The sequence below is a fragment of the Microtus pennsylvanicus genome, chromosome 13, assembly GCF_037038515.1.
Source record: "Microtus pennsylvanicus isolate mMicPen1 chromosome 13, mMicPen1.hap1, whole genome shotgun sequence".
Taxonomy (NCBI): Eukaryota; Metazoa; Chordata; class Mammalia; order Rodentia; family Cricetidae; genus Microtus; species Microtus pennsylvanicus.
This window is the reverse complement of record NC_134591.1, coordinates 65,380,222-65,404,628: the sequence shown is the minus strand read 5'-3', so window position 1 is coordinate 65,404,628 and position 24,407 is coordinate 65,380,222. Positions and strand designations below refer to the sequence as shown.

Sequence of the window (24,407 nt, the reverse complement as noted above, 5' to 3'; positions counted from 1 at the left end):
TTTTCCACGCCCTACAATCAAAGCATGTATGCATGCAGTGTCTTCAGCAGCAGGCTTTGCCGTCTAGAGCTGGTGCACAAATAACAGCAGTCGCAATAGCTTTTCTGGTTTGTGGGGCCTCGGGAACTTCCATGGTCAACAAATCTCAAGGGCACTGGGGGTTTTGTTATGGCCTCTGGGACTGTCCTTTTGGATACTTTTTTTCCTTTCAATTAGTTAACCCATCCCCAGCAGGGTTGTAAGATAGGTAAAAGTAACATTGTGCCTGGTTGTGTCTCCAATGGCTTTCCAAACCTGACGTCATCTATATAACAAAACCTTTTCCAGAGAATGGACAAGGCAACATCCTGATACACCATCCCATAATAGTGGGGTTACAAAGATGCCCTCGGTGAAGCACTCTGGAAGTCTGTTGTCACCTGCTCTCAGCGGTGTCAAGCCGATCCCAGAAGCTCACGACGATTACACGGACTATAAACAAGGTCTAATCTAGCGTGTGAAGGTGCCGTCCATTTGTATCAACTGCTTCCTCCACAGACCTCGGTTGAGTCTAAAGCAAGGCTCGGAGACAGTAACTTAATCAGCTCCTTACTGCAATCCTGCTGCGGACCCTGCTCTCCCCAGCTGCACCCGCTGACTCCCTGGGTCAGAGTTGCCCATGGGTTGGCACTGCGGATATAGCTGTAGTTGTTGCCTCTCCATCCACCAAAACTGGTTGTTGGGGGAACTCCTAGCTAGGCAAACCATCTCCAGCCCTAGTATAACCTTTTGCCGGAGGGTACGCTCCTTAGTCTGGAGGAATAAATATTGCCCACCTGTGGGATGGGTTTGACCATCTTGTATTGCTCTGTCCTGGAAGCTGCCTCTGAACTGCTCCTCAGGCAGTAAAGCCTTCCAGAACTCCTAGACACACAGGTTGGCTTTCTACCAGTTTTTTCCTCGGGAACTCCAGCTCAACAAAAGTCTTGCCATATTCATCTTCGAGTAACTTAGACAGGCCTCTTCCTCGGCCTTAGCTTTTTCTGATTTTCTTTAGAAAGCCTTCTCGCTTACAAAACTCTCTTGACATGCTAAATCACTGAGCTCTGCCCAAGCCTTCTTTACTTTATATAAAGATATGGGCCCAGCAAAAGCACTAAAGGTTCATATCAGCCTCGAGCGCTCTGCTGGATCAACCTTTTCTTTAATTCCTCCGTGAATATGGTTCTATCTGGCCCAGTGAACTGAGATTCTCTCTCTCTCTCTCTCTCTCTCTCTCTCTGGCTGGGGGACGGGGGTTCTAAGACAAGGCTTCTCTGTGTGGCCTTGGCTGGCCTTGAACTTGCTATGTAGATGAGATAAATTTTAAGCTGAAGAGGTCATCACTGACCCAGCCCTTAAGTGAGGCTGGCAGCCTGGCAGGGCAGAGTCCTTGGACAGGGAGGAGGAAGGAGACTGAAGGCAGAGCCATTGCTGCGTCCCCTCCCTGGCTGCAGTCCAGCCACTTTGCCCAGGCCTCCACCAGCTGGCTGTGGTTCTCAGTGTGTCTTCCTCAAGAGTCACTTAGAGCTGTTTGACAGTTGTCACCTGTGTGCAAGCTCGTCTGAGCCCTGAGGAAGATTACAAGACTGAGCACGTCAAAACCCAGGATCTCTAGTTCAATTTGAGTATCAGATAGATGGCAGGTAATAGTATAATCAAGTGTGCTCGAGTATTTGGGTTCTGGCCCTGACAGTCAGAGCTGCAGCATCTCAAACTGCTCCCAGGCAGTCAGCGTGGACGGTGCTGACACCGATGTTCACAAGTACTACCATCTGGCACAAAGCTGTCCCCAACATCCTTATCTGCTTCATTGGGTAGAATAGCCCTTGATGTATATACTGCAATATACAGAATACAGGAAGGGTGCTTAGGAAGAACACAGTAGTGTCTGCTAGCCTTAGCTACATTAATTTATGGTCAGGGTATATGTGTATAGAGTGTGTGTGTGTGCCCACTTTATGCGTCTCTCACTGAACCTGGAGCTCACCAATCACAGCTAGTCTGGCTGGCCAGCTTGCCCTGCGGGACCCTTTGTCCCTGTTTCTCCGGTACTGTGACTGCATGAGGGCACCGGGACTGCCTGGCTTTTTCATGGGTTTGGAGATCCAAACTCCCATCCTAATCCTGGCACTGCTGCTTTATCAACTGAGCCATATCTCTAACCTTATTTATTCATTTATTTATTTACTGAGACAGGGTCTCACTGTGTTGCTCTGGCTGTCTTGGAACTCAATGGGATCTTTCTGCCTGCTGTCTTCAGAGTGCTGAGATTAAAGAGCAGAAATACCATTCTGGATTCTATTTCTCTCTCTCTCTCTCTCTCTCTCTCTCTCTCTCTCTCTCTCTCTCTCTCTGTGTGTGTGTGTGTGTGTGTGTGTGTGTGTTTCCAAGTGCACAATTTTGGGAGTTAGTTCTCTCCCTCCACTATGTGGATCTTGGAAATCAAACTCTTTTATCTTGATGGCAGGTGCCTTTACCTTATGAGAGATCTTGTCAGGAGCTTTGAGACAGAGTCTCCTGTAGTTTAGGCTACCCTAGAACTCAATACAAAGCTGAGGATGATTCTGAACTCCAGATTCTCCTGCCTTGCACCTCCACGACCTGGGATTACAGGCATACACCATCACACCCAACTGGATTACTTTTTTTTTTTTTCGAGACAGGGTTTCTCTGTGGTTTTGGAGCCTGTCCTGGAACTAGCTCTTGTAGACCAGGCTGGTCTCGAACTCACAGAGATCCACCTGCCTCTGCCTCCCAAGTGCTGGGATTAAAGGAGTGCACCACCACCGCCCGGCCTGCTTTTATTTTTTTGAGACACAGTCTCACTATATAATCTGGGCTGATCTGCTTCTAATTCAAGATCCTCTTGCCGTAGCCTCCTGAATGCTGGGATTTCAGGCCTGTGCCACTGTGCTGAGAGGGTGTGGTATGTAATTCACAACTATAAATTATATATAGGCTTATGAGTTTGGTCCTAACTACAAACCTAAAAGACTAGAGTTCTAATCCCATTTTTCAGCTAACGAAGATGAACATAAAAGACAGGAGTTTTCCAGGGCTGAAGAGATGGCAGATCTGGGATTCAAATCCATGGTTTTGGGTTCCAGTGTCCTTTCCACTCAAGATACAGCTCAAGCCAGCAGTGGTCCCACTAAGGGAAGAGACAGGATAAGGGGAACATGTAGATTTGGGAGAAATTGGTATCTACTTCGTATGTGCATGTGTGTATGTCTATGTGTGTGTTATGTGTGGGTGTGCATGAGTGTGCCCACGTGTGTTGGCCATAAGTTGACAAGCCATGTCTTTATCTTTTTATTTGTTTATTTATTTATTGTATGGGTCTCTCCCTGGACCTGGGGCTCACCTATTTGGCTAAGCTGGCTGAACAGTGAGCTCGGGCGATCCTGTCTCAGCCACCTTAGATGAGATAAAAAGTGCATGAGCAGCATCTGCTTCTATTTCTTTTTCAATTTGCCATTTTTTTTTAAGACAAGGTCATTATTATGCAGCCCAAGCTGTCTCCAGAATTAAATTTATTTCTATTTATTCATTTACTTACTTGTTTTTTCTTTTGGTTTTTTGAGACAGGGTTTCTCTGTATAACAGCTTTGCTGTCTTGGAACTAGCTCTGTAGATCAGGCTGGCCTTGAATTCACAGACATCCCTCCTGCCTCTGCCTCCTGAGTGCTGGAATTAAAGGCATAAAGGCATGCCACCCAGACTTTTTTTTTTTTTTTTGGAGACAATATCATTATGTAGCGCTGGCTGGCCTGGAACTCAGATCCTCTTGCCTCTGCTTTCCTAGTGCTAGGAAGTCCTTCTGCATATATTGCTTTCATTGGTTAAAGAATAAAGCCGTTTTGGCCAATGGCTTAGCAGAGTAAAGCCAGGCAGAAAATTCAAGCAGAGATATGAAAAGAGAGAAGGCAGAGTCAGGGAGATGCCATGTAGCTGTCAAAGGAGACAGACACCCAGAACCTTTACCGGTAGGCCACAGCCTCGTGACAATACACAGATTAATAAAAATGGATTAATTTGGCCGGGCGGTGGTGGTGCATGGCTTTAATACCAGCACTTGGGAGGCAGAGGCAGGCGGATCTCTGTGAGTTCGAGGCCAGCCTGGTCTATAAGAGCTAGTTCCAGGTCAGGCTCCAAAGCTACAGAGAAAGCTTGTCTCAAAAATAACCAAAAAAAAAAAAGGATTAATTTAATATATAAGAGTTAGCCAAAAATATGCCCAAGCTAGTGGCCAAGCAGTGTTGTAATTAATACAGTGTCTGTGTGATTCTTAGGGTCAGGGCATCCAGGAAACGCATGAGCAGTCTCCTCTTACAATTAAAGGCGTGCACTTAAAAATGTTATTGCATTTAAATTTATTGGGGGAAGTTGCCCCTGTGCCATGCATGTTTGTGGAGGTCAGAGGACAACTTGTGGGTGTTGGTTCTCTCCTTCCAACACATCTGGGGCTGGGAGCCCACTGAGCCATCTCATAAGCCCACCCCCACACTCTTTTAAACACTAGTGTACTCCTGATCTGCTGGGTGACTTTGGATAAATCACTCCACCTTTCTGAGTGTCTGGTAGGAGGTGGTAAGTTCTCAAGAGACTCACAAGCCGCCTGGAGGTTTAGGTCCATGGTACCAAACGCAACTTAGTGTGCAAAGCCTGGGTTCCAAACCCAGAACCAAGCAAGGAAACACACACCGGACCCAATCTCAAATACACACATTCTCTCTCTCTCTCTCTCTCTCTCTCTCTCTCTCTCTCTCTCTCTCTCTCTCTCTCTCTCTCACACACACACACACACACACACACACACACACACACACACCACACAGACTAGGACCCAATCTTAATCAAATACTCTTTCTTTTTTTTTTTTTTTTTGGTTTTTCGAGACAAGGTTTCTCTGTGGCTTTGGAGCCTGTCCTGGAACTAGCTCTGTAGACCAGGCTGGTCTCGAACTCACAGAGATCCGCCTGCCTCTGCCTCCCGAGTGCTGGGATTAAAGGCGTGCGCCACCATCGCCCGGCAAATACTCTCTCTTTCTCTCACACACTAGAACCCAATCTCAAATTCTGTCTGTCTGTCTGACTCTCTCTCTCGCTCACGCGCTCACACACACGCACACACTAGGACCCAATCTCAAATACTCTCTTTCTCTCACACACCAGAACCCAGTCTCAAATTCTCTGTCTCTCTCTCTCTCGTTTGTCCTTGGGCTCTCACCTGAGAGTAAGTCTCACCACACCTGGGCTCTGGCCAAATCCTGCCCGAGGGACTCCTGATCCCACCTGGCCTAGACTTTGCCCCCTCCACAGGGCTTCAAGCTCAAACCAAGACCACCATCGGGCCTGCCGAGGAAGAGACGCCGGACCTGGCCTGAAACCAGCGCCCTCAAGTGATAGGACACAACACAGACTGGGAGGGGAAGAAAATGCGTATTAGGAAATCACCCTGGGGGCGCTGTGGGTCCTGGCGCTGGCCTGCTTGGACACCTTAGAGACCCCAGCGTGGGTTCCCGTGCGGTGCAGCTTTTGGAGCTCGGCGAGCTGAGGACACACAACGCCGGATCCTTACAAGCCTCGGTCTGGATCAGGCCCAGGACAACCCGTGGAGGGTGGCAGCCCCTCCCCCTGGAGGGCGAAGGCACATCTGGGTTAAGATTCCAAATGCTGCTAGGACAGGACAACGGTGGGCCGGGCGGGGTCTGCGCAGGGACACACAGCCCGGGAAGGAGATACCCGCACAGTCTCCAGTGGGCACGGCCGAGAGTGGGCCAGGGGCTCGTGTGGAGGCGGGGCCGACTCCCCAGCGCGTTGGGGGCGGGGGTCCGCGCCGGGAATGCCGCGCCGTGGAGAGTGGGCGGGGCAGCCCAGGCCCCGCCCCCGCGCAGGTAGCCAATGGGCGCGGCGGCGCCGGGTGACGGAGGGAGCCGAAGTGCGAGTGCCGCGGCGGCGGCGGCGGACGGCCCAGCCAGAGCGCGAGGGGCTCGGGGGCGCGCGGGGGTCTCAGTGCAGCGGCGGGGATCCGGGGCCCGGAGGCGGCGCAGCCCGGGGGCGCCGGGAGGAGCGCGGGCGGTTCGGCGGCGGCGCGATGCCGCTCGCCCAGCTCAAGGAGCCCTGGCCGCTCATGGAGCTGGTGCCGCTGGACCCGGAGGTGAGTGAGAGGGGCGGGGGACGGGCGCCGGCGGACGGCCAGCCCGGATCCGCACAGGGGCGGGGCGGCCCGCGGCGTCTCTGCAGCCCCGCGAGGACGCGAGTGCCCTCTGGTCTCTAGCCCACTGTCCGGCTCCACCCCCCTGTGCTCCGGGTGTGCGTGTGCAGGGGACGTTTCGGCTAGGGCGCTCAGTACCCCGCTGCGGTAGCCAGGAGAGGGAACCCCACGGGATGTTGAGATTTGACTCCCTAAGCACCCCTAGGACCCGTCCCGCTAATCATCTTTTGGGAGCTGTGGGAGGTGCCCCAGTCAGTGCAGATGGCAAAGGCTTGGGTCAGATGTCTGGGGTTCAACTAGAGACAAGGATCATGGGAATCCGGTTTCTCCCCGTTCCTTCTCCCCAAGAGCTCTCTTCGTTCCTCCACTTCTGACCTCAGGAAGGTAGCCCTTCCGGACCCATGGCAGTTATGAAAAGTCTCCTACTTCAGGTTATGCTGGAGAGTGGGCTTGCCCTTAGCCCTTGAGAAGACTGTCTCTGGTGAAGAGACTCAGCATCCGTCTTCCTCTCTCCCTCCTTCTTCCTTTCCCTTAGAAAAGGCTGGGCCTTGGGGTAGTGTGGCTTTTACCACCTATTCTGTTCCAGAAGCAGCTCCTATCCTTCGAGGGCTTTGTGGTCCAACCCTGAGCATGCAGGAGGCCACTTTTGGTGGTGGCCCGTGACCCTAGGATCAAGGTCAAGTCTTGAACCAGCAAGTGTGAAACTTTGTCCTGCTCTCATGCTGGGAAGGGGGCAGGTGAAACTCTGCCTTAGCTGGAGCTGTTAGGTGGTGTAGAAGAGGGATGGAGACCTCACTTGACCCCAGAATCTAGATTGGTTTTCTCTTGGGCTTGAACCCTTCCTTGCCTATGTTTGGGTCCTTAGGGCAGTCACCATATTCCCTGCCTGTCAGGACCACAGGTAGAGAGACCCACAGTGAGGACCCCAGGTCTTCAGGCACCCAGGGTTGGCTGCCCCTTTAAAGGGATGGCCTACACTGGCTATTGGAGGGTGGGCGCGGCTGGATTAGGTAACCAACCTGAAGGCGCAATTTGGAGTAAATTGTTCTGGGATCCCTGCCATGGGGTTTTTACAGGCCCTACACAGCCCTCAGAGGTTCTCTCGCTGACTCACCCTGGTAGGTGAGGAGCACTGCCCTGTGCAGCCCCTGTTGCCTCCCCCCCTCTACCTCGGGTCTGGGCACAAGGCCCGCGGGAAGGCTCAGAGGTGTATTCCTTTGCCTGGGCACGCCCCTGCCACCTGGGCCTCCAGAGGAAGGGAGAGTTGAGCTGGGTATGGTTGGGGAGGGGCTTAGCCTCGAGATTCACAGTGTTACACTAGCAGGGAGGGTAGAGATCTGGGAGCTCTGGCCTCCTCCAGGGCAGCACTTCCTGCTTCCCTTTGGGAAATCCTGAGGCCAGGGCCAACTTCATGGGGGCCAGGTTAAACCGGAAACATCTTAGTTTGAACAGTGTTGCACCTGAATTCGGGGAGAGGAGACTGTCGGATTTCCTGGGATGGGGAGAGGATTTTTTTTCAATGAACTTTATTTCAGAAATGCTGGGGGTGGCCCTTAGTCCATGCCCAAGTCATCTGGGCTTCTCTTTCCAGTGCCACAAATGAGCTTCTAACTCTGCTTCCTGGGCCTGACAAGGTGCAAAAATAAAAGCTGGGTACTGCTCTCTGTGTCCCCTCCCCCAGGCCTTGGAGGGTGCCAGTGGACTGGGTGTTATTGTCTGAGTAACAGGAGCCATGGGGCAGTGAGGGTGTGCATTCCTGGTTGAGAACAGGGCCTTGCTGTTCTTAGCACAGATGACATGTAAGCGATACATGGACCTGACCTGCAGGTACTGGCGCCGTCGTGGGCAGCTTCCAGTCAGGAAGGAGGCAGGTAAGGGGGCTGGCAGGGGCATTTGGCACAAGAGGTCTGGATCTGAATTGCCCCGTCTTCCCATTGCTGTCACCAAAACTGGGCTGCTGGGCCGAGGTGGAATAAGCCAATGGGAAGTATGGGTGAGGATGCTACCTGGATTTTTCTTGGTTTGGGCAGAAATAGAGCTTCCTCTCCAGGCCCTGCCCCACCAGGACTTCGCTATCGGCTGGGCATGGATGTTATGTTACTTTAATTTTCACAACCTCTTGAGATAGAAATGACTCCCATTTTCAGAGGGGACAGCTGAACTTGGAAATGCCGGCCCGTGCATTAATATCTGGACCAGGATTGGAACTCGGTGCTCCTGCTGTTTCCCACCAAGCAAAGGAGGCTTGAAGATGAGCATGGGTTGGGTTTAAACTGGCGCAGGTGGCAGGTACTCCGAGAGCAGCTCCGGATGTTGGCATACACTGCTCAGCCCGCAGGGCCCTTGTCCAGCCTTGGCCGAGGGCTAGCAGTGTCCTGGCACTTGTCCCCCAGGCTCCCACAGTGCACAGGGCTGCCAGTGCTGGGCTCAGACCTCCGTTCCTGGGGCTGCTTCCTGCCTGCAGGGCACGTGCTGTCTTTCCCCATCTGTTCTGCTCCCAGCTTTTTCAGGAGCTGCTCTGGACCCTTAGGTGGGAAGAAGCCTGCCTGTTAGGAAATGACTCCCAACTATGGGAAGGGGTGCAGGGCTCTGAGCAGATCTCCGTCCTCACAGTGCTCCTGGGGAAGATAGGAGAATGGAGAGCTCCAAGAAGACAAAGGGTCGTCCCTGTCCCAGGCTTTTTGCCCTGGTCCTAGGGTCTGGTTTGTGTCCCTAGCTCCCGCCCCTTTCTTCCCTTTCCTTTCCTTCCTTCCAGGGCTTTGTTTGTGGTAGGCAGGTACTCTACCTCTGAGCAAAACCTTCTCCCCTAGGCCTTTTAAAGAATTATCATTAAAGATTTATTTATTTATTTTATTCGTGTATGTGTGTGTTGGTGTCAGCAGGGGCCAGAAGAAGACACTGGGTCCCTTGAAGCTGGAGTTACAGGCAATCGCGAGCCACTCGACATGGGTGCTAGGATTTGAATTCATACCCTCTGGAAGAGCAACAAGTGCTCTTAACCACTGAGCTGTCTCTCCAGCTCACCATAGGCTTTTTAGGACTTCCTTTAGTATTCTGAGCCCTCGAGTGCAGCTGCTGACTAGGTAGATGTGTTGTCGTGATACGGAGGAAGAAACCAGGCTCTGAGAAGCGATGTGACGGGTGCGGGGTCCGAGTCTTGTGGCTACACAGCCGCGTTCCTCCCACTGTCCCTCCCTCCTATCAGGTGCTCTCTGCTGTCTTCTCTGCCTTTCAGTCCTTTACTGAGACCAGTCACTTCTCTAGAGACCTCGGTATCAGCTCTTAGAGAAACGCTCCCTGATAGTGGTACCTAGGGGAGGATCTTAGCCAAACAAGGCTGGGGGCGGGGGGGGGGGTTGTCCCTGAATTATGCTAAGGGAGAAAAAAATCTTGATAGGTCTTGCTATGTCTTCTCTTTCATCAGGGATTTAGACTTGCAGATACATGAATTAGAGTTATGGTCCCATGGCTGTCGCCTGCTAGCAAGAACCTACTCTGGCCCCCTAGCTGTCCTTGCTGGGTTGACCTTTCACCTTTCCTTTGATGAACTATATCTTGGACCCTGGGTTGGTACTATGAGCTGGTGAAGGACAAGTAATGCTGTGCTCTTGAGCTAACCTGGGTGCTCAGTGCTGTGGGTGCATGGGAGAGAAGGAAGAGTTAGAGGCTGTGTGGACAGAGGAGGTACAAGAAGAGCAGGAAGGTTTTCTTGGTAGGGTAAGTCACCATGCGAATGCTCGGTCATATTCATGATCTGGGGTCACTCAGTGGGAGCCCCAAAGAGGACCCAATAGTGCTTGCTTTGACAGTACTAAAATTGGAGTGAGCTGCGAGGTGGCGCACGCTTTTAATCAATCCCAGCTCTCGGGAGGCAGAGGCAAGTGGATGTCTGTGAGTTTAAGGCCATCCTGGTTTACAGAGTGAGTTCTAGAACAGCCAGAGCTTTGCAGAGAAGCCCTGTCTTGAAAAACTGGAATGGTACACAGAAGACTAGCGTGGTCTCTAGGCAAGGATTGCCGCAGACTCAAGAAGCAGCCCATCTTTAAAATGTAATTATTACTGCGTGTATGTATACATGATGTGCGTACATACCCATGCATCCGCACATATGTGGGAGCCGTAGGACAGCTTTGTGGAGTCTGTTTTCTCCTTCCACCCTTTTGCATTCCAGGGGTCAAACTCAGGTCTTCAGGCGTGGTGGCAGGTTCCCCTACCCTGATGAACCATCTCAGCAGGCCGGCGTTCCGTATCTTTAAAGCTTGAGAAAGGGTGTTCTTGTTGGTTGCCCTAAGATGTTATAAGGGGGATAAGAATGTCGAAATTCATTGCCTTTGTCAAGAGCGCTGTTCAGGTGGATGTGGTGCGAGCTCTCACGGACAGATGTTCTTGGGGTACATCTCACTGCTTTACCAGATCACAAGACAAACCATTGTGTGAGTTAGTACAAAGACGCGAGCCAGGCGGTCGGGGTGGCGATGGTAATCATGGCTACAGTGGCTCCTGCTTGTGGGCCAGTCACATGGCAGGTGTGTGTACTGTTGGGCTTGATTCCTTGACTGTAGCAGCTCTCCATGAAATGTTATTTTTATCCCCCGGTTTACAGGTGAGGGGACTGAACTGTGAGAAGTGAAATGACCTCCTTGGGGGGGTCATGCAAATGGTAGAAGCCAGAATTTGCACCCACTTCTGAATCCTTGTGCAGGGTAGTTGGAGGGTGATGGCTGTGGGTTTCGTGTTGAGGAGCTGGAACTTGATTCCGGCTTCGTCTCAGTCACGGAGGATGTGTGGTTTTCAGTGAACAGTGGCTGGGTTGAGAGATGTGGAGGAAGATGAGGGTTTGGAGTACCTCTGGAGGGCTAGGGCAGGGGCTGATGGGCAGGCTGTTCGTGCCTGAGGTGAAACAGTTCCTCTGTGACTGACATCTAGGTCTGCTGGGTAAGCTGGACTCAGCAAATACATCTGTCTAGTCCTGCCCTTAGGCCCTGGCCAATCCTAAGTGCATCCCTTCCCTAAGTGCGTGTGTGTGTGTGTGTGTACCCATGTAACACTTGACTCTTGGGGAGTACTAGGGACATTTAGGGGGCTCAGGGCAGGAAGGATGGCCTGGCAGGCAGGGGCAGCCACTCCAGGAGCAAAGGGGAATACATACTAGGTAGAACGTAGTTATGCCTGCTGCTGCCAAGCAGAGCCAAAGCTGCCCTATGGACCTGGCTCTTGGCTCCAAAGTCCCAGCCTTTGGGAGCCTCCTGTCTGTTTCACTGTACTTACTCTATGCCGGGAGGGGTGGGGACAGTGTCTTCAGTTGGGTTTCTAACCTCATAGCCTGTAGGAATGGAGAGACCAGCTATGGTACACCCCAGCCTGCGTAGTTTCCAACTGGGGTAAAGTCCAGAAGAAGCAGGATAGCTCAGAGGTGGGTCCTCCCTGGCCATGGTACAGGCTGCTCTGCAGCGGGCCTTTCCTTAGCCAAGCCCTCCATCTGGGGCCACACTTCAAATCGCGTCTTTTCAGCTGTGTCAGGGTTCCCTCGTTAGTCCTCTCTGAGCCCCGGCATCCTCCTCTACCCCCTGGGCCAGGGCCTGACTCCCAGGGCTGTTAGAAAGACTAAGCAGTGCCACAGGTGTGGAGCGGTGAGCCCAGCTTGGCATATGGCGGCCACTCTTATCTGCTTTCCTGGGAATCCCTGGTTATTGGGAAGGGTGTGTCCATATGTGAACAGTAGCGCAGTGGAGAAAAGCAAAGGTGTGGGTACAGCCATCACTTCACCTGCTGAGGGCTGTCAAAGTAGGGCAGGGACCAGGGAAGCCACCAGGAGGGACACCTTTCCCAAATTTGTCCTCTCCTTCCTTATAGCAGTTTGTGGAAGTTAGGGTATCTATCTGAGTGGTCCAGATGGGATACGGAGGCCTCTCGTGGTTGGTTAGTTTGCAATGATTGCACAGTCTGCCCTGCAGAGCGTGGCCGTGTGTGCCGCGTCCTCCCTAGGAAGGTACTGTTTGAGCTGAGACTCTGTAGATGATGGAGTGTTTGTTAGGAAGGTTGGGTATTCTCAATACCTGCATCCTGGGAGTATTCTGCCTGGGTTGGGAAGGGCTGTTGCCAGAGGGCTTGATTCTTGCCTACTGAAGCAGAGATGGAGGGGACCCATGTAGAAATAACTGGCTTTGCCTGGCGGTGGTGGTGCATGCCTTTAATCCCAGCACTTGGGAGGCAGAGGCAGGAGGATCTCTGATTCGAGGCCAGCCTGGTTTACAGAGCAAGTTCCAGGATAGCCGGGACTGTTATATAGAGAAACCTTATCTTGGAAAAAAAAAGAAAAAGAAAAAAATAACTGGTCTCTGTGGCTATGCTATTAGGAACACCCAAGGATGGAGAGTCCCAGCATGCATCTGTCCCCCTGAAGGTAAGTTGTGACCGTGCCCTCATTCTGTTTCTCTTTTCCAGAATGGACAGGCGTCAGTTGAAGAAGCTGGACTTCAGCCATCCAAGGTGAGGACTAGGGTCGGCGGCGAGGGAAGTCGTGGCCGGGAAGGAGAGAGCGTTGCTCTTGCAGCACCTGGATGAGAAGGCCCTGGCCTCTCTCTCCTTTGTGTAGCCCGGCCCTATCTCTATGCTCGGGGCGGAGCCCACTGGTTTCATCTTCCCTTTCTCAAAGATGAAGGAGGGCACAGGTACAGGATCCAGGAATTCTGGTTGTCTGTCACCCAGGCCACAACACTTTCCGGGCTTATGTACTGGTAGTGGGGCCTAGGGAGGGTTTGGAGAGGTCTGTGTTCTGTGCTGACCTCCTTGGTGGGTGGAAGTGGGTGCAACAAGGACTTGGGGACATTTGGACCTGTGAACTGGAGTGGTGGGAATGGGAACCCAGCGGATCTTCTGACCACGTCCAGTGCCTTCCGGGTGGTTTCTTGGGACTCCCAGCTCCAAAGCTCAGGCGTAGTCCCTCATCCCAGGTGTCTTTGCCTCCTTAGGATACTTATCCCTTGCTGGCTCTTTATTCTTTTTATTTTCTTTTTTTTAATTTTCTTTTTTTTTTAATTTATTTATTTATTAAAGATTTCTGTCTCTTCCCCGCCACCGCCTCCCAATTCCCTCCCCCCAATTAAGTCCCCCCCCCAGCCCTTTTTTTGATTTTCGAGACAGGGTTTCTCTGTAGTTTTTGGTGCCTGTCCTGGAACTAGCTCTTGTAGACCAGGCTGGCCCCGAACTCACAAAGATCCTCCTGTCTCTGCCTCCCGAGTGCTGGGATTAAAGGCGTGCGCCACCACCGCCCGGCTTGGCTCTTTATTTAAAAAAAAAAAAATACTGTTTTTATTTTTTGAGACTGGATCTTACCATGTAACTCTGGCTGGCCTGGAAGAAATCCACCTGCCTTGGCCTCCCAAGTGCTGGGATTAAAGGTGGTTGCCACTGTGCCCAACCCCAAAAATGTATTGCACTTTTTTTTTTTTTTTCGAGACAGGGTTTCTCTATGGTTTTGGAGCCTGTCCTGGAACTAGCTCTTGTAGATCAGGCTGGTCTCGAACTCACAGAGATCCACCTGCGTCTGCCTCCCGAGTGCTGGGATTAAAGGCGTGCGCCACCACCGCCCGTTTTGCACTTTTTGTTTGTTTGTTTTTGATTGAGACAGGGTTTCTCTGTGTAGCTCTGGCTGTCCTGAAACTCATTCTATAGACCAAGTTGGCCTCAAACCCAAAGATCCGCCTGTCTCTGCCTCCTGAGTGCTTGGATTAACTTTTATTTGATAATTTTGTATGTGTTTTTGTGTACATATGTGTGCATGTCCCTAGACATGCTGAGGTCAGTTCTCTCCTTCTGTTGTGTAGATGCCAGGGACCAAACTCAGTTTGTCAAGCGTGGCAACAACCCTAGTTACCCACCGAGTCACCCCACCAGTCTCCCAGAGCTAAAGCCGTCTATGTGACCTTAGCTGAGTACCTTGTCCTCTCTGATCCTGGGCTTTCTCATCTCTGTAGTAGGAAGAACCACACCTCAGTCACAGATCTGGGGGGAGGGGGGGAAGAGAGAGAGAGAATAGAGGGGCTTTGGAAGCCCTCTGGGTCTGTGCAAACCTAGATTCCAGGTACTTCCTACCCAGAAGCTCTTCTGCTTTCGGAGTCCCTGCAGTCAGCTGTAATTTGGGGAATAGGCCTTTCCTGAGGAGAGGACAGATGAGGTAGTAACTGCTTCGCAGGCAGCGGGACTGCCTCGCTAGTTGCTCAGTTCTACTTCCTGCCCAGGGCCCCACCTTCTAGGCCTGGTCAGCCTAGCTCAAGTATGACCTTTGATTTGGAGTCAGGGTTGGTACTGGTGTTTACGTACTTAGCTTCCTCAGATAAGGTAACTCAGCTGGGTGTGGTGGGGCTGAGTGGGAGAAGTAGGCCCCTACCTCCTCCTGATGTTGGTTACTATAACAACAGAGCCTTGGGGGCAAGTAAGCCTTGTAGCTTGGACATCGGTTATCTCTGGCTGTGACTGGAGATTCCTCCCGTAAAGGAGCTGCCTCTAGTTTCCTTGTAATAAAAGTAAGAAGCTGGAGCCGTGTGAGGCCTTCAGATCTTGGGTTTGAAGGTCTACGGGGGTTAGAGCGAAGGCTTGGGGAACTGGTTCTGAGCTCAGTTTGTTAAAGGGCTTGGCTTGGTGGTGCAGGCTGTAATTCCAGTACTTGAGAGACAGAAACGGGAGAATCAGGAGAAAGTACCCCTGGTTGGTATGGAGTAAGTTTTAGGCTAGTCTGGGCTATATGAGACCTGTCTCAAAAAAAAAAGATTGGCTAAGTCGGGGAGGGGGCTTGTCTAGGCAGGACTTTGTTCATTCCACAGCCTAAGGCTCCCACACTGAGATCCTGGTGCGGGAAGGGGATCAAGGCTGGGGATAGTGAGGCAGTGGGGCTCTCAGATGCCACACAGTGGAAAAGGCTGGACCTGGGCCTGGCAACTGGAAGTTTTTTATTTTGGGTTTTTTGTTTGTTTGTTTTCGAGACAGGGTTTCTCTGTGTAGCCCTGGCTGCCCTGAAATTCACTCTGTAGATCAGACTGGCCACCTGCTTCTGCCTCCTGAATGCTGGGATTAAAGGTGTTCACTACCACCTGGCTTCAAAATAGAGGCTTTGTGCTCAGTTTTTTTCTTTTTTATTTACTTATTTGTTTTTTTTTTTTCAAGACATGGTTTCTCTGTGTAGCTTTGGAGCCTGTCCTGGAACCGCTTTGTAGACCAGGCTGGCCTTGAACCCACAGAGATCCACCTGCCTCTGCCTCCTGAGTGATTAAAGGCTTGAGCCACCACTGCCCAGCTTTTATTTATTATTTTTTAAAAACATTTTTAAATGATTTATTTATTCTTATTTTATGTGCATTGGTGTTTTGCCTGCATGTATGTCTGGATGAAGCTGTCAGATCCCCTGCAACTGGAGTCACAGATGTTGTGAGCTGCCATGTGGGTGCTGGGAATTGAACCCAGGTCCTCTGGAAGAGCAGCCAGTGCTCTTGGCTGCTGAGACATCTCTCCAGCCCCTATTTATTATTTTTTAGATTTATTTTTATGTTGTATGTATGTTTGTGCCTCATATGTGTGTAGTGTCCGGGAAAATCAGAAGAGGGAGTCAGATTCTCTGGCGCTGGAATTAGAGATGATTGTTTGCAGCCATGTAGGTGCTGGGAATCAAACCTGGGTCCTCTGGAAGAGGAGTTTTGTAACCAATAAGTCTCTTAACCAATTAAGCCATCTCTCCAGCCCTGTGTACAGTTTCCAGAGGTAAAGCAACATTTTCCAGTTGGGAAAATTATGTCACACAGAGCTAGGGGTCCAGCCTTGTTTGACCAGAGCCCCATTCCTCCCTGGCTGGTGAATCTAGAGTGCTAAAGAGGAAGAACACTGGGTGTCTCCCACCCTAGGGGGCTAGCACAGAGTGTGAGCTCAGCCACCACTGGATGAAGATCCCCAGTGGCCACGTCTTAGTGCACTAGGGAGCGTTCAGCCTGCAGCCAGGACCACACCATTGGGTAGCGGATGGAGCGGGCAGATTGTCCTTCATCGCGTATGTGTCCTCCGTACTGTTTCACTGAAAGGGACCCCTTGCCCAAATGTACACCCCCAGCTTCAGAGAGCACCCAGGTGTGGAGGGAGGTGGAGACAGGAAAACTGGTTGGTGCTAAGATGGGGAAATAACATGCTTATGGGCACACAGAACCTACATATAGCGTTTCCTCCCCCAACCCCCCATCCCCCTCAGTAGAGTGATTAGTGACCTGAGTACATCCTAGCCTCAGCAGCATCATCTGAACTCTTGACGGAGTGTCAACCAGAGAGTGGTAGGTGAAGGAAAGTTGGGTGGGCTCTGGGATACCCAACTATCTTTCCTGCAGCGTTAGCACTTGGCTGGACATTGAGTGGAGGTGCCTGGGGCAAGCTGCTCTTCCAGAGGGCAGAATAGAGCCTAACTACAATGCAGAAGAACCTATTTTGCTGGGCTTGATGATACAGGCCCTTAACCACAGCACTCAGAGGCAGAGGCAGGTGGATATCTGTGAGTTCGAAGCCAGCCTGGGCTACATAATGAGTTCCAGATTGGCTAAGGCTATATATCAAGACCTTGTCGCAAAACAAAAAAGGGACCACCTAAGGGAGAATGTGCTGTGTACAAATTAAAGCCTCCAAGTTTGTGCACAGTGTTGTTATACAGTGCTGGCTGCCCCGTCCTTACAGCTGGAAAGAGTGTTGGGGCTTAGCATCCATAGCGAAGGGCAAGCACTCCTTGGATCCCCTTCGGTTCTGTAGCTCTTGGTATTCTCAGGAGCACCGGGGCTCCACTTACTTCCTCTCCCCTCTGGGAGTAGACTGGACAACCCAGGCCCCCTCCTCTTGCTCTCTCCGGAGCTGGACCCCTTTGAAGTGTCTGCAGGTCTATTTTGAGAGCTGAGTATCTCCCGCCTCCCTTCCTCTCTTCCTGTTTATTAAACCCTGATCCCTCCCGGATCCCTTGTGCTCCCCTGGCCCTGGAGCTTAGGCAGGATGTGACTCTGGGCTTCAGGGAGCCTCAGACAGCCTCAGGTACTGAGAGAAACTTCTCTCGGATGACCGGAACTGTCCAGACTACCTGCTTAGCGCCCTGGACGCCTGCCTGGGCCTCTCTTCATTCAGCCTGCACTGAGGGAGAGCCTGTGGTTCAGTGGAGAGAGCTTTTGTTTACAGGTTCTTTTCTCCACGGTCCGTTTGGCTTCTAGAGAACCTTCTTAGCAGAGGGCAACCGAGACTGAGAAATAAAGACTTTTTGCCTGGGAGCACTGGCTTGTGGGAATCATTGCTCCCTTCTCAAGCACCTTGCTCACAATGCCCTTTCTTGGCATGGACTTTTTTTTTTTTTTAAGTCCCTTTCTGTTCAGCCCATACCTGTTTATCCTCAAGAGCCAAGGTACCGTCTCACCCAGAAAGTCTTCAGGACCTCAGCCTGACAGTCTCTCCACCTCTGGGGCAGCTACAGCACCTTAATCAAAGCCCTGGGGCAGGACAGTTGGGTTTCGTTACCGAAGTATTTCTTTTTGGAGCTGCCTGAGAATGAGACCCAAGCCAGCCTTCTCTGTGCCTCCTAGTGTTTGTCTCCCACCTGGCTGAAGCAGGGGCTGGGAGCTGTCAGTCACAGCCAGAGGAGAGGCACTGGTGTTTAGTGCTTGCAGGAAAGCCTGGCTAGGGGTGTCGGGGTGTGAGGGGGGCCTAAGGGTCAGTGATGAAGTGGGGTAAAGCTTTGGCTGGCTCAGGAGCAGGCTTTTAGTTTAGTTCTTAGCTGCCCCCTGTGCCATCCACATGGGTTTGGGCTTGTCATTCTTTGAGTCCTGTTTCCTTATCACTGAAAATCAGAAAAGGATCCGTCCTTGGGAGCTGTGCCAAGCCCAGGCCCGGTGAACCTACTTCAGCAAAGACTGAAGGAAAGAGTGACCACGTGGTTTAAATGACCCTGTGACGGGAGGCTCAAGTCTCAGGCTTCTTCCCAGGCCTGACCTGGTGCCTGGGACCAGCCCCTCCCTTGGGATGCCAAGGTGCAGGCAGCCTGCCCAGAGGCATGCTGGGAGTCATACCTGGAAGGCCCTGCAGATTTTGCCAGCTGGGGAAGGGAGTGTGGGTGGCCACTGGGGCCAGCAACTGACAGGTGGGCTTGACCGCAGCAGGTAGGACACCCAGAGTAGAGCTCCTAGAAAACAAGGGTCAGGTGGCAGGGCTCTGGGCTTTTCTTCCTGCTACTCTGTGGAGCAAGTAAATACAGAGGCTGAATCTGGAGGAACAGGGCCAGGACTCAGGGATATAAGCTGATGTGTGTCCTCCCTCCTAGCCATCAGGGACTTTGAGTCCTCACATGGTTCAGCGAAGGCAGCTCTGAGACCATTTCCTTCCTTCTGCCCCTTCTGGTGCGCTGTTTGCCACGGCGCTTCTTTCCCTGTTTGTGGGGACTGGTGGGTTGAGGGAAGCCTGGCACAGGTGTTTGTGGCTAATCTTCAGGCAAGCTGCCCTGCCTGAAGTAGCAGCAGGAGCTTTGGTCTGGGGTGGCATCTTTCACAACCCCACTGGCCGCCTATCACAGGCTTATCAGAGCCCTGTGAGGACAGGGAAGGGGAAGTACATTGTGCGTGAGGGGGCCTGTGTTTCTACACTGGGCTGTCTAGAAAGGGTTTCCGATCACCAGCATGAGTGAGCGTACGTGTTAGTTCCTGTGGGTGTGCTAATGTCAGAGAAGGTAAAGCCCCTTAGGAAGGGGTGGGCCCGGTCCATGCCTGCCCTCAGGAGCCCATTCCTCTTCTTGGGTCTTCTGACTTCTTGTCCATCCCAAGGCTTAAGATTAGTGTGCCTGGACAGAAACAGGACGAGGCAGGGTGCGCCTGCTCTGTCAGGAAAGGAGTGTGTCAACTCCAGGCTGTGCCGGCCAGACTGGCCTTGCTGACTCTTGTCCTATCTGTTGTTGGGGACCCCCAGGTTGTATATTTTCAAATGCTGAATGCATATTGTGTGGGCGTCTCCTCACCTTCTGGCTTCTGTTTGCATTCCTGTCTCCTCTCACTGGGGGTCAGGAGACAGAAAGGGTTGTGGCTTTGGACTCTCCCTGGGTCATAGCTCGGGGTCTGCAGTGTCCCCTCCTTCGCAGGGGAGCCTAACCCATTTTGAGTTCCTCCTTCCTGCTGAGAGGGAAGTGAGAAGGAGGGGAGCCAGGGACCCTGCCTTCTGGGCTAGGAAGGCTAAAAAAAGCAGAAGTTGTCGGAGTAACCGGCCCCTCTGGCTACCGGCTTGAGTCCCACCATGCAAACCCCAGCAGATTTCCCCAGGGGTGAGAGAGACTCTGACTTCTGTCCCAGAAAGGTGAGGAGATGGGTAATTTGTCTCCACTGGTGTCTGTCATCACGCCTCTGAGCACGGAATAGGTTTGGGGAAAGCTTTCTGTCCCCTGGAGTTTCCGGGTAGCTGCATCTGTCCCCAGTGGGTCTTCTCAGGCAGAGTTAAGCAGCTGACCTCGGGGTGTGGTGAGCAGGAGCTGTGTGGCCTTGGCCTGACCACAGTCATACCTTCTGCCTGTTCCCCCAGATGACTCTGGGGGACTGGTCAGCCTGCAGTGTTCTTGGGGGTTTGATGGCACTGTTGAAACCCTTGGAGTCTCTAAGAGTGACAGCTTGGAATGGGAAGTCCCAGACTGACTTTAGGACTGAGAGACGGCAGGCTTGAGTGTGCAGGAAGTGGGCTCTGGCTCAGTTACCTGCCCACCCTTTCCTGGCACTTGAGGCTGCTGACTGCAGTCAGACAGGACCCAGAGGAGGGACCCGGCTCAGGGCAACTCTGTCATTGGTTTGTCTTGAACTTGAACCACAGTTTCCTGTTCCCTCAGAGGGCTTAGAGGTTTTAGGGATATTTGGATCAGAGTTCACTCAAGACAGCTCTCTTGGCTTCTCTCAATCCTGGGGCCACCTGGGAAGTCCCTGAGAAAGTTCTGGAAGACCTCACAGAGATGGGGTTGAGCACACTCTCAGTGCTGGGGCTGGCAGCTTTTGTTCCTCTTGTCTCTTCCCTAAGCACTGGAGAAAGTACCTACAGCGTTGTCCCCTTGTCCTCTCCTGGGGAATCCCTGCCTCGCTACCTGTCTGGGTCTGCCCTGGCCTGGCTCTCTTCTCTGCTGCAGCTCTGTCTCTCTCGTTGGGCTCCAGGCCCTGTCTCTAACTGATAAGCGCCTGTCTTAGTGAATGGCGTACATGATAAATGTTGAGAGGCTCCCTTGCCTCTGCGTGCTTGGGTCCCTTCTGCCTCTCATAGGCACTGGCTCCCCCCCCCCCCCCCCCCGGTGTAGTGGATATGTGCTGTGTTCTTGCCTCTTGGTTTAGGTCTCCCACCCATCTCTGTGTTGAACATGTGTGTGTGTCTGTCTGTTCGGTAATCGTCCCAATCTATCTCTTGCCACTTGGGGATATGGCGTCATCTTATACTTCCCTGTTTGTTTACTAAATGTGTATATGCTCTATACATACACACATTGTAAATATGTCTTCCGGCCCCTGCCTGATGGGTGTCTGTCCTTGTCTGCTGCTACATGCTAGATGCCTTTCTCTGCCTCCTGAGGACCTTCTCAGGTCCCTACTGTTCTAGGACCTATCTGCTCAGCCCCTGGGCTGGTTTGGGGCTTTCTCTTTGTAGGGAAGATGAAGGAGAGGGCCAGAGGGCAGACCTCAGGCACCGAGGAGGGGGGCAGAGAGAAGAAGGGAACAGAGTGAGGGTGGAAGTCTGGAACTGGGAAACCACAGGCCCTGTGTGATTGGCTGTCTTGGGCCTGGCCCAGCCCCCGCGCCCTCACCCTGCACATCCGCCTTAGGCCCAGCCACCTCCTCGGCAGCCCCAGTGGGTTGTTGCCTACCCTTGCCATGGTGCCGTGGCCCTGCTGGGCGGATGGAGCAGGACCCCAAGCTGCCCCGCCTGCGGCTCAGGGCCCTGCTCCCCTGGCTGCTCAGGAAGCAACGGTCCAGGATCGGCCAGACTCTGCCTGGCCCTGGCCCTGGCTCTGGTCCCCAGCAGGACTCGGTAAGTGTACCCGGATATCTGGTCCTGGCGTGGCAGTAGCCCCTGGAACAGGTGTTTGGGCAGCCAGTGTGGCCCAAATTAGCTTCCGACTCTCTCGGCTGTGCTAGATGCCCGGACCTTGCCCAGACTTGCTTCCTGGGGAAGTAAGGAGGCATCTCAGTGCTTCACGGCAAGACTGGCAGATTGGAAGGCCAGAGAGGTCCCCGCACAACAGTGACCCAACGAGGGCTCCTAGATGCTTATCAAGGGACGTTTGATAGGGCATAGGGTCTCTGGCCTTAACCCTTAGTTGCTCCAAATGGGCATTGAGTGGGTTGACAGGGATGTCTGGGTGACTCTTGGGTCTCAGTGTACCTCAGCCTTATCCATACACCAGAGAGTTTGCCTCATCTCATCCTGACTAGCAAGAAAGGCCTGGCTCTACCTCCCCATTATGAGCTCAAACCTTACTTCCTATTGTGGCAAAACCCAAACAGCTGGGGGGAGGGGAGCCTTAAGGGCGGGCCTGAGTTGGTCCCTACACCAGACCCAAGCCTTGGGTCAACTCATCCTGGTCATGTCTGCACCTTCCTTTGGGTCTGAGCAGGCCCAAGCATCCATGCCACAGGAACAGGGCCTCACTTGAGTTGGCCCTCTGATAGTCGGCCTTCTTGGCCATTGAGACCCTCTTGGTGCTCATGAGCCTGAAGGCTGCTGGGGTAGTGGTCTGTTGGGATGGCTTGGATAAGCTGTATGCCATGTTGCCCTGGAAGGGCCCCAGGCCTACAAAGGGGCCCGGGCCTACCACCTCTGTCCTTCTGTCAGGATGAAGGCGTCCTCAAGGAGATCTCCATCACACACCACGTCAAGGCTGGCTCCGAGAAGGCTGATCCATCCCAATTTGAGCTCCTTAAGGTTCTGGGCCAGGGATCCTTTGGCAAAGTAAGTCAGAGGGCACCTTATTGGGAGGGTACCAGAGGTCATGTCTGAAATAGGGTGTTGGGGGGGCCTTGCAGTCCACCAAAGGATCACAGGTTACCTTTATAACCCAGGGAGAACAGAAAGTCAACTTGGGGTCCCAGAGAACTTATAGGTCAATGTAGTGGGCTTTAAGATGGTTGGGTTAGCTGCCTCTCACCCCCTCCCTGACTTTTCCTGCCCTCTGTCTTCCAGGTCTTCCTGGTGCGCAAGGTCACCCGGCCTGACAGTGGGCACTTGTATGCCATGAAAGTGTTAAAGAAGGCAACGTTGAAAGGTGAGGAAGAGTTCCTCCCTGGGCAGAACTGAAGCTGGGCTCAGGATCAGAGGAAGCCCGGGCTACAGGACTGGAGAGCTGGTGAGGGAGGTGCCTCTGATTTCAGGAGCCTCTAGCGTGGGGGCAGAGAGCAAACCAACCCTCAGCCAGCCCCTCCTTTTCCCTCCTCCAAAACCAAGTGAAGGCAGGTGCCTAGAAGGAAGTAGTGGGGTGCAGAGGCTTGGGGTGGGAGACTCTCAGCCATCACGTTGTTGGGCAAAAGTGTTGTATTGGCAGAGTTGCTTCTATGGTGCTTGGAAGTCTAAGGGAGATCTCTCTGGCCCCATGAGAGAAGAGGCGGGGAGCCTGAGGGTATAGAAGCTGGGGACCCATGAGTTGAGGGCAAGGCCACAGAGTTGGGGGACAGAGAGGTTCAGAAGGGAGCCCCAAGCCAAAGTCGAGAATTCTGGGGACTTAGTGCACGAGGATGGGTCGCTGGCTGTGGGTCAGTTGCTGACTCTGATTGGTCTGGGGGCTGATGTGGCCAGCAAGCAGGTGGAGACCATACTAAGCCTTGGCTGGGAGAGTAACCTGGAGAAAGGGAAGGGTCAGCCTTAAGGACAGATCTGCCCTTGGCCTACCAAGGGCTTTCTGACAGATGCTAGGGGGTTTAGTGTAGTCTGACCGTAGGATCGTCCCTCAGGAGAATTCGTGGGAGTCACAGGGAAAGATGTGGTCCCTACTCATGGGACCGGGTAGGGACTGGGAGAGTCTTCACATGGCCTGGCAGTGAGGTATAGCGATGCTGGGCTTTTGTACATGGATGCCTAGGCCAAGGAGTTGAGGGATGGCCTGTGAAGTCATAGAGGTCAGGTTAGGCAAGGGTTCTGGGGACACTCTGGGGAGTAAGCATAGGACCTGTGCCTTGAAGGATGTTGGGAATTTACCAGAACAAGATGGTAAGGTTTGGACCCCCAAGAAGGAGGAGCCATGAGGTGACTGGAAACGTGAGGTGTGTTTGAAAGTGGCTGGACTGGTTAGCTGCAGCATGGCCCCTGCCACATCTAGGGAGAGAAATAGAAGGATTAAAACAGAGGAAGCAGTGGTGTGGTTGGAAGTCCAGGGCACCCAGCCCACAGGGATGCTTCCTAGAGGTGGTAGGGTTTGAACCCAGTCCACCGAAAACCTGTTGATGGCCAGGATTGGCAGCTTCTGTTCTTTGTCCCTACCAGACATTCATGAGACCCCTAACTGAAGCATGGGAGGTAGAGGCAGGAGGATCAAAAGTTCAAGGCTAGTGCTGGCTACCTAGTGACTTTGAAGCAAGCCTGGGCTACATGGGAACCTGTCTCAAATAATCTTCTCCAGCAATAAAATAAAGAAGAAAAAACATCCGTAAACAAAGCTTGTTAAGAATGTCTACTTAGACCACCCAAGAACCGCATTTTAGCATGGCCTTAGGAATTCCCGTGGAAATGGGAAGGGTTGATAAAGGACCTCAGGAAATAGGGCACCCTGGGGCACAACTGGGCAAGACACCAGAACTCTTCCTGGACTCTGTGAGTAGCGAGAGCAAGAGCAGGCCAAGAAGCCAGGGCAGTGTGGGGAGGAAGGGGGAAACCGAGTGCCCCGAGGGTGCGGACTTGGAAGGCTGAGTGGGAAGTGGCCCATAGGGTCGGGCTTGGGGAGGCTGTGTTGGGTGTAGACTTTTAGTGACCTCTCTTCTCCTCTGGCCAGTGCGTGACCGCGTTCGGACCAAGATGGAAAGAGACATCCTGGCTGATGTGAACCACCCTTTCGTGGTGAAGCTGCACTATGGTGAGATCACAGACCCTGCCCAAGTGCCACCCCACTCCTCAGTGTCTACCTTTGCCGGCGACCTGCCTCATTCCTTGTCCCACCTCTCACGGGCCAG

The 24,407-nt window shown here is 52.7% G+C and overlaps 1 protein-coding gene across 4 annotated transcripts in view; it reads left to right on the top strand.

Moving 5' to 3' along the window:
* The first annotated feature begins 5,938 nt into the window (after positions 1-5,938).
* Positions 5,939-24,407, top strand: part of Rps6ka1 (ribosomal protein S6 kinase A1) — a 38,916-nt gene continuing 20,447 nt past the window's right edge. Inside the window, exons 1-5 of one of the 4 annotated variants that reach the window (XM_075947149.1) lie at positions 5,939-6,180; positions 12,682-12,726; positions 22,084-22,200; positions 22,432-22,513; positions 24,230-24,310. In XM_075947149.1, the coding sequence (XP_075803264.1) occupies positions 6,118-6,180; positions 12,682-12,726; positions 22,084-22,200; positions 22,432-22,513; positions 24,230-24,310 (388 nt within the window). In that variant the 5' untranslated portion in view covers positions 5,939-6,117. Of the gene's footprint in view, positions 6,181-7,536; positions 8,109-12,681; positions 12,727-19,480; positions 19,579-21,096; positions 21,280-22,083; positions 22,201-22,431; positions 22,514-24,229; positions 24,311-24,407 lie in introns of those variants that run through there. The other 3 variants (XM_075947152.1, XM_075947151.1, XM_075947150.1) reach the window with 3 other exon arrangements.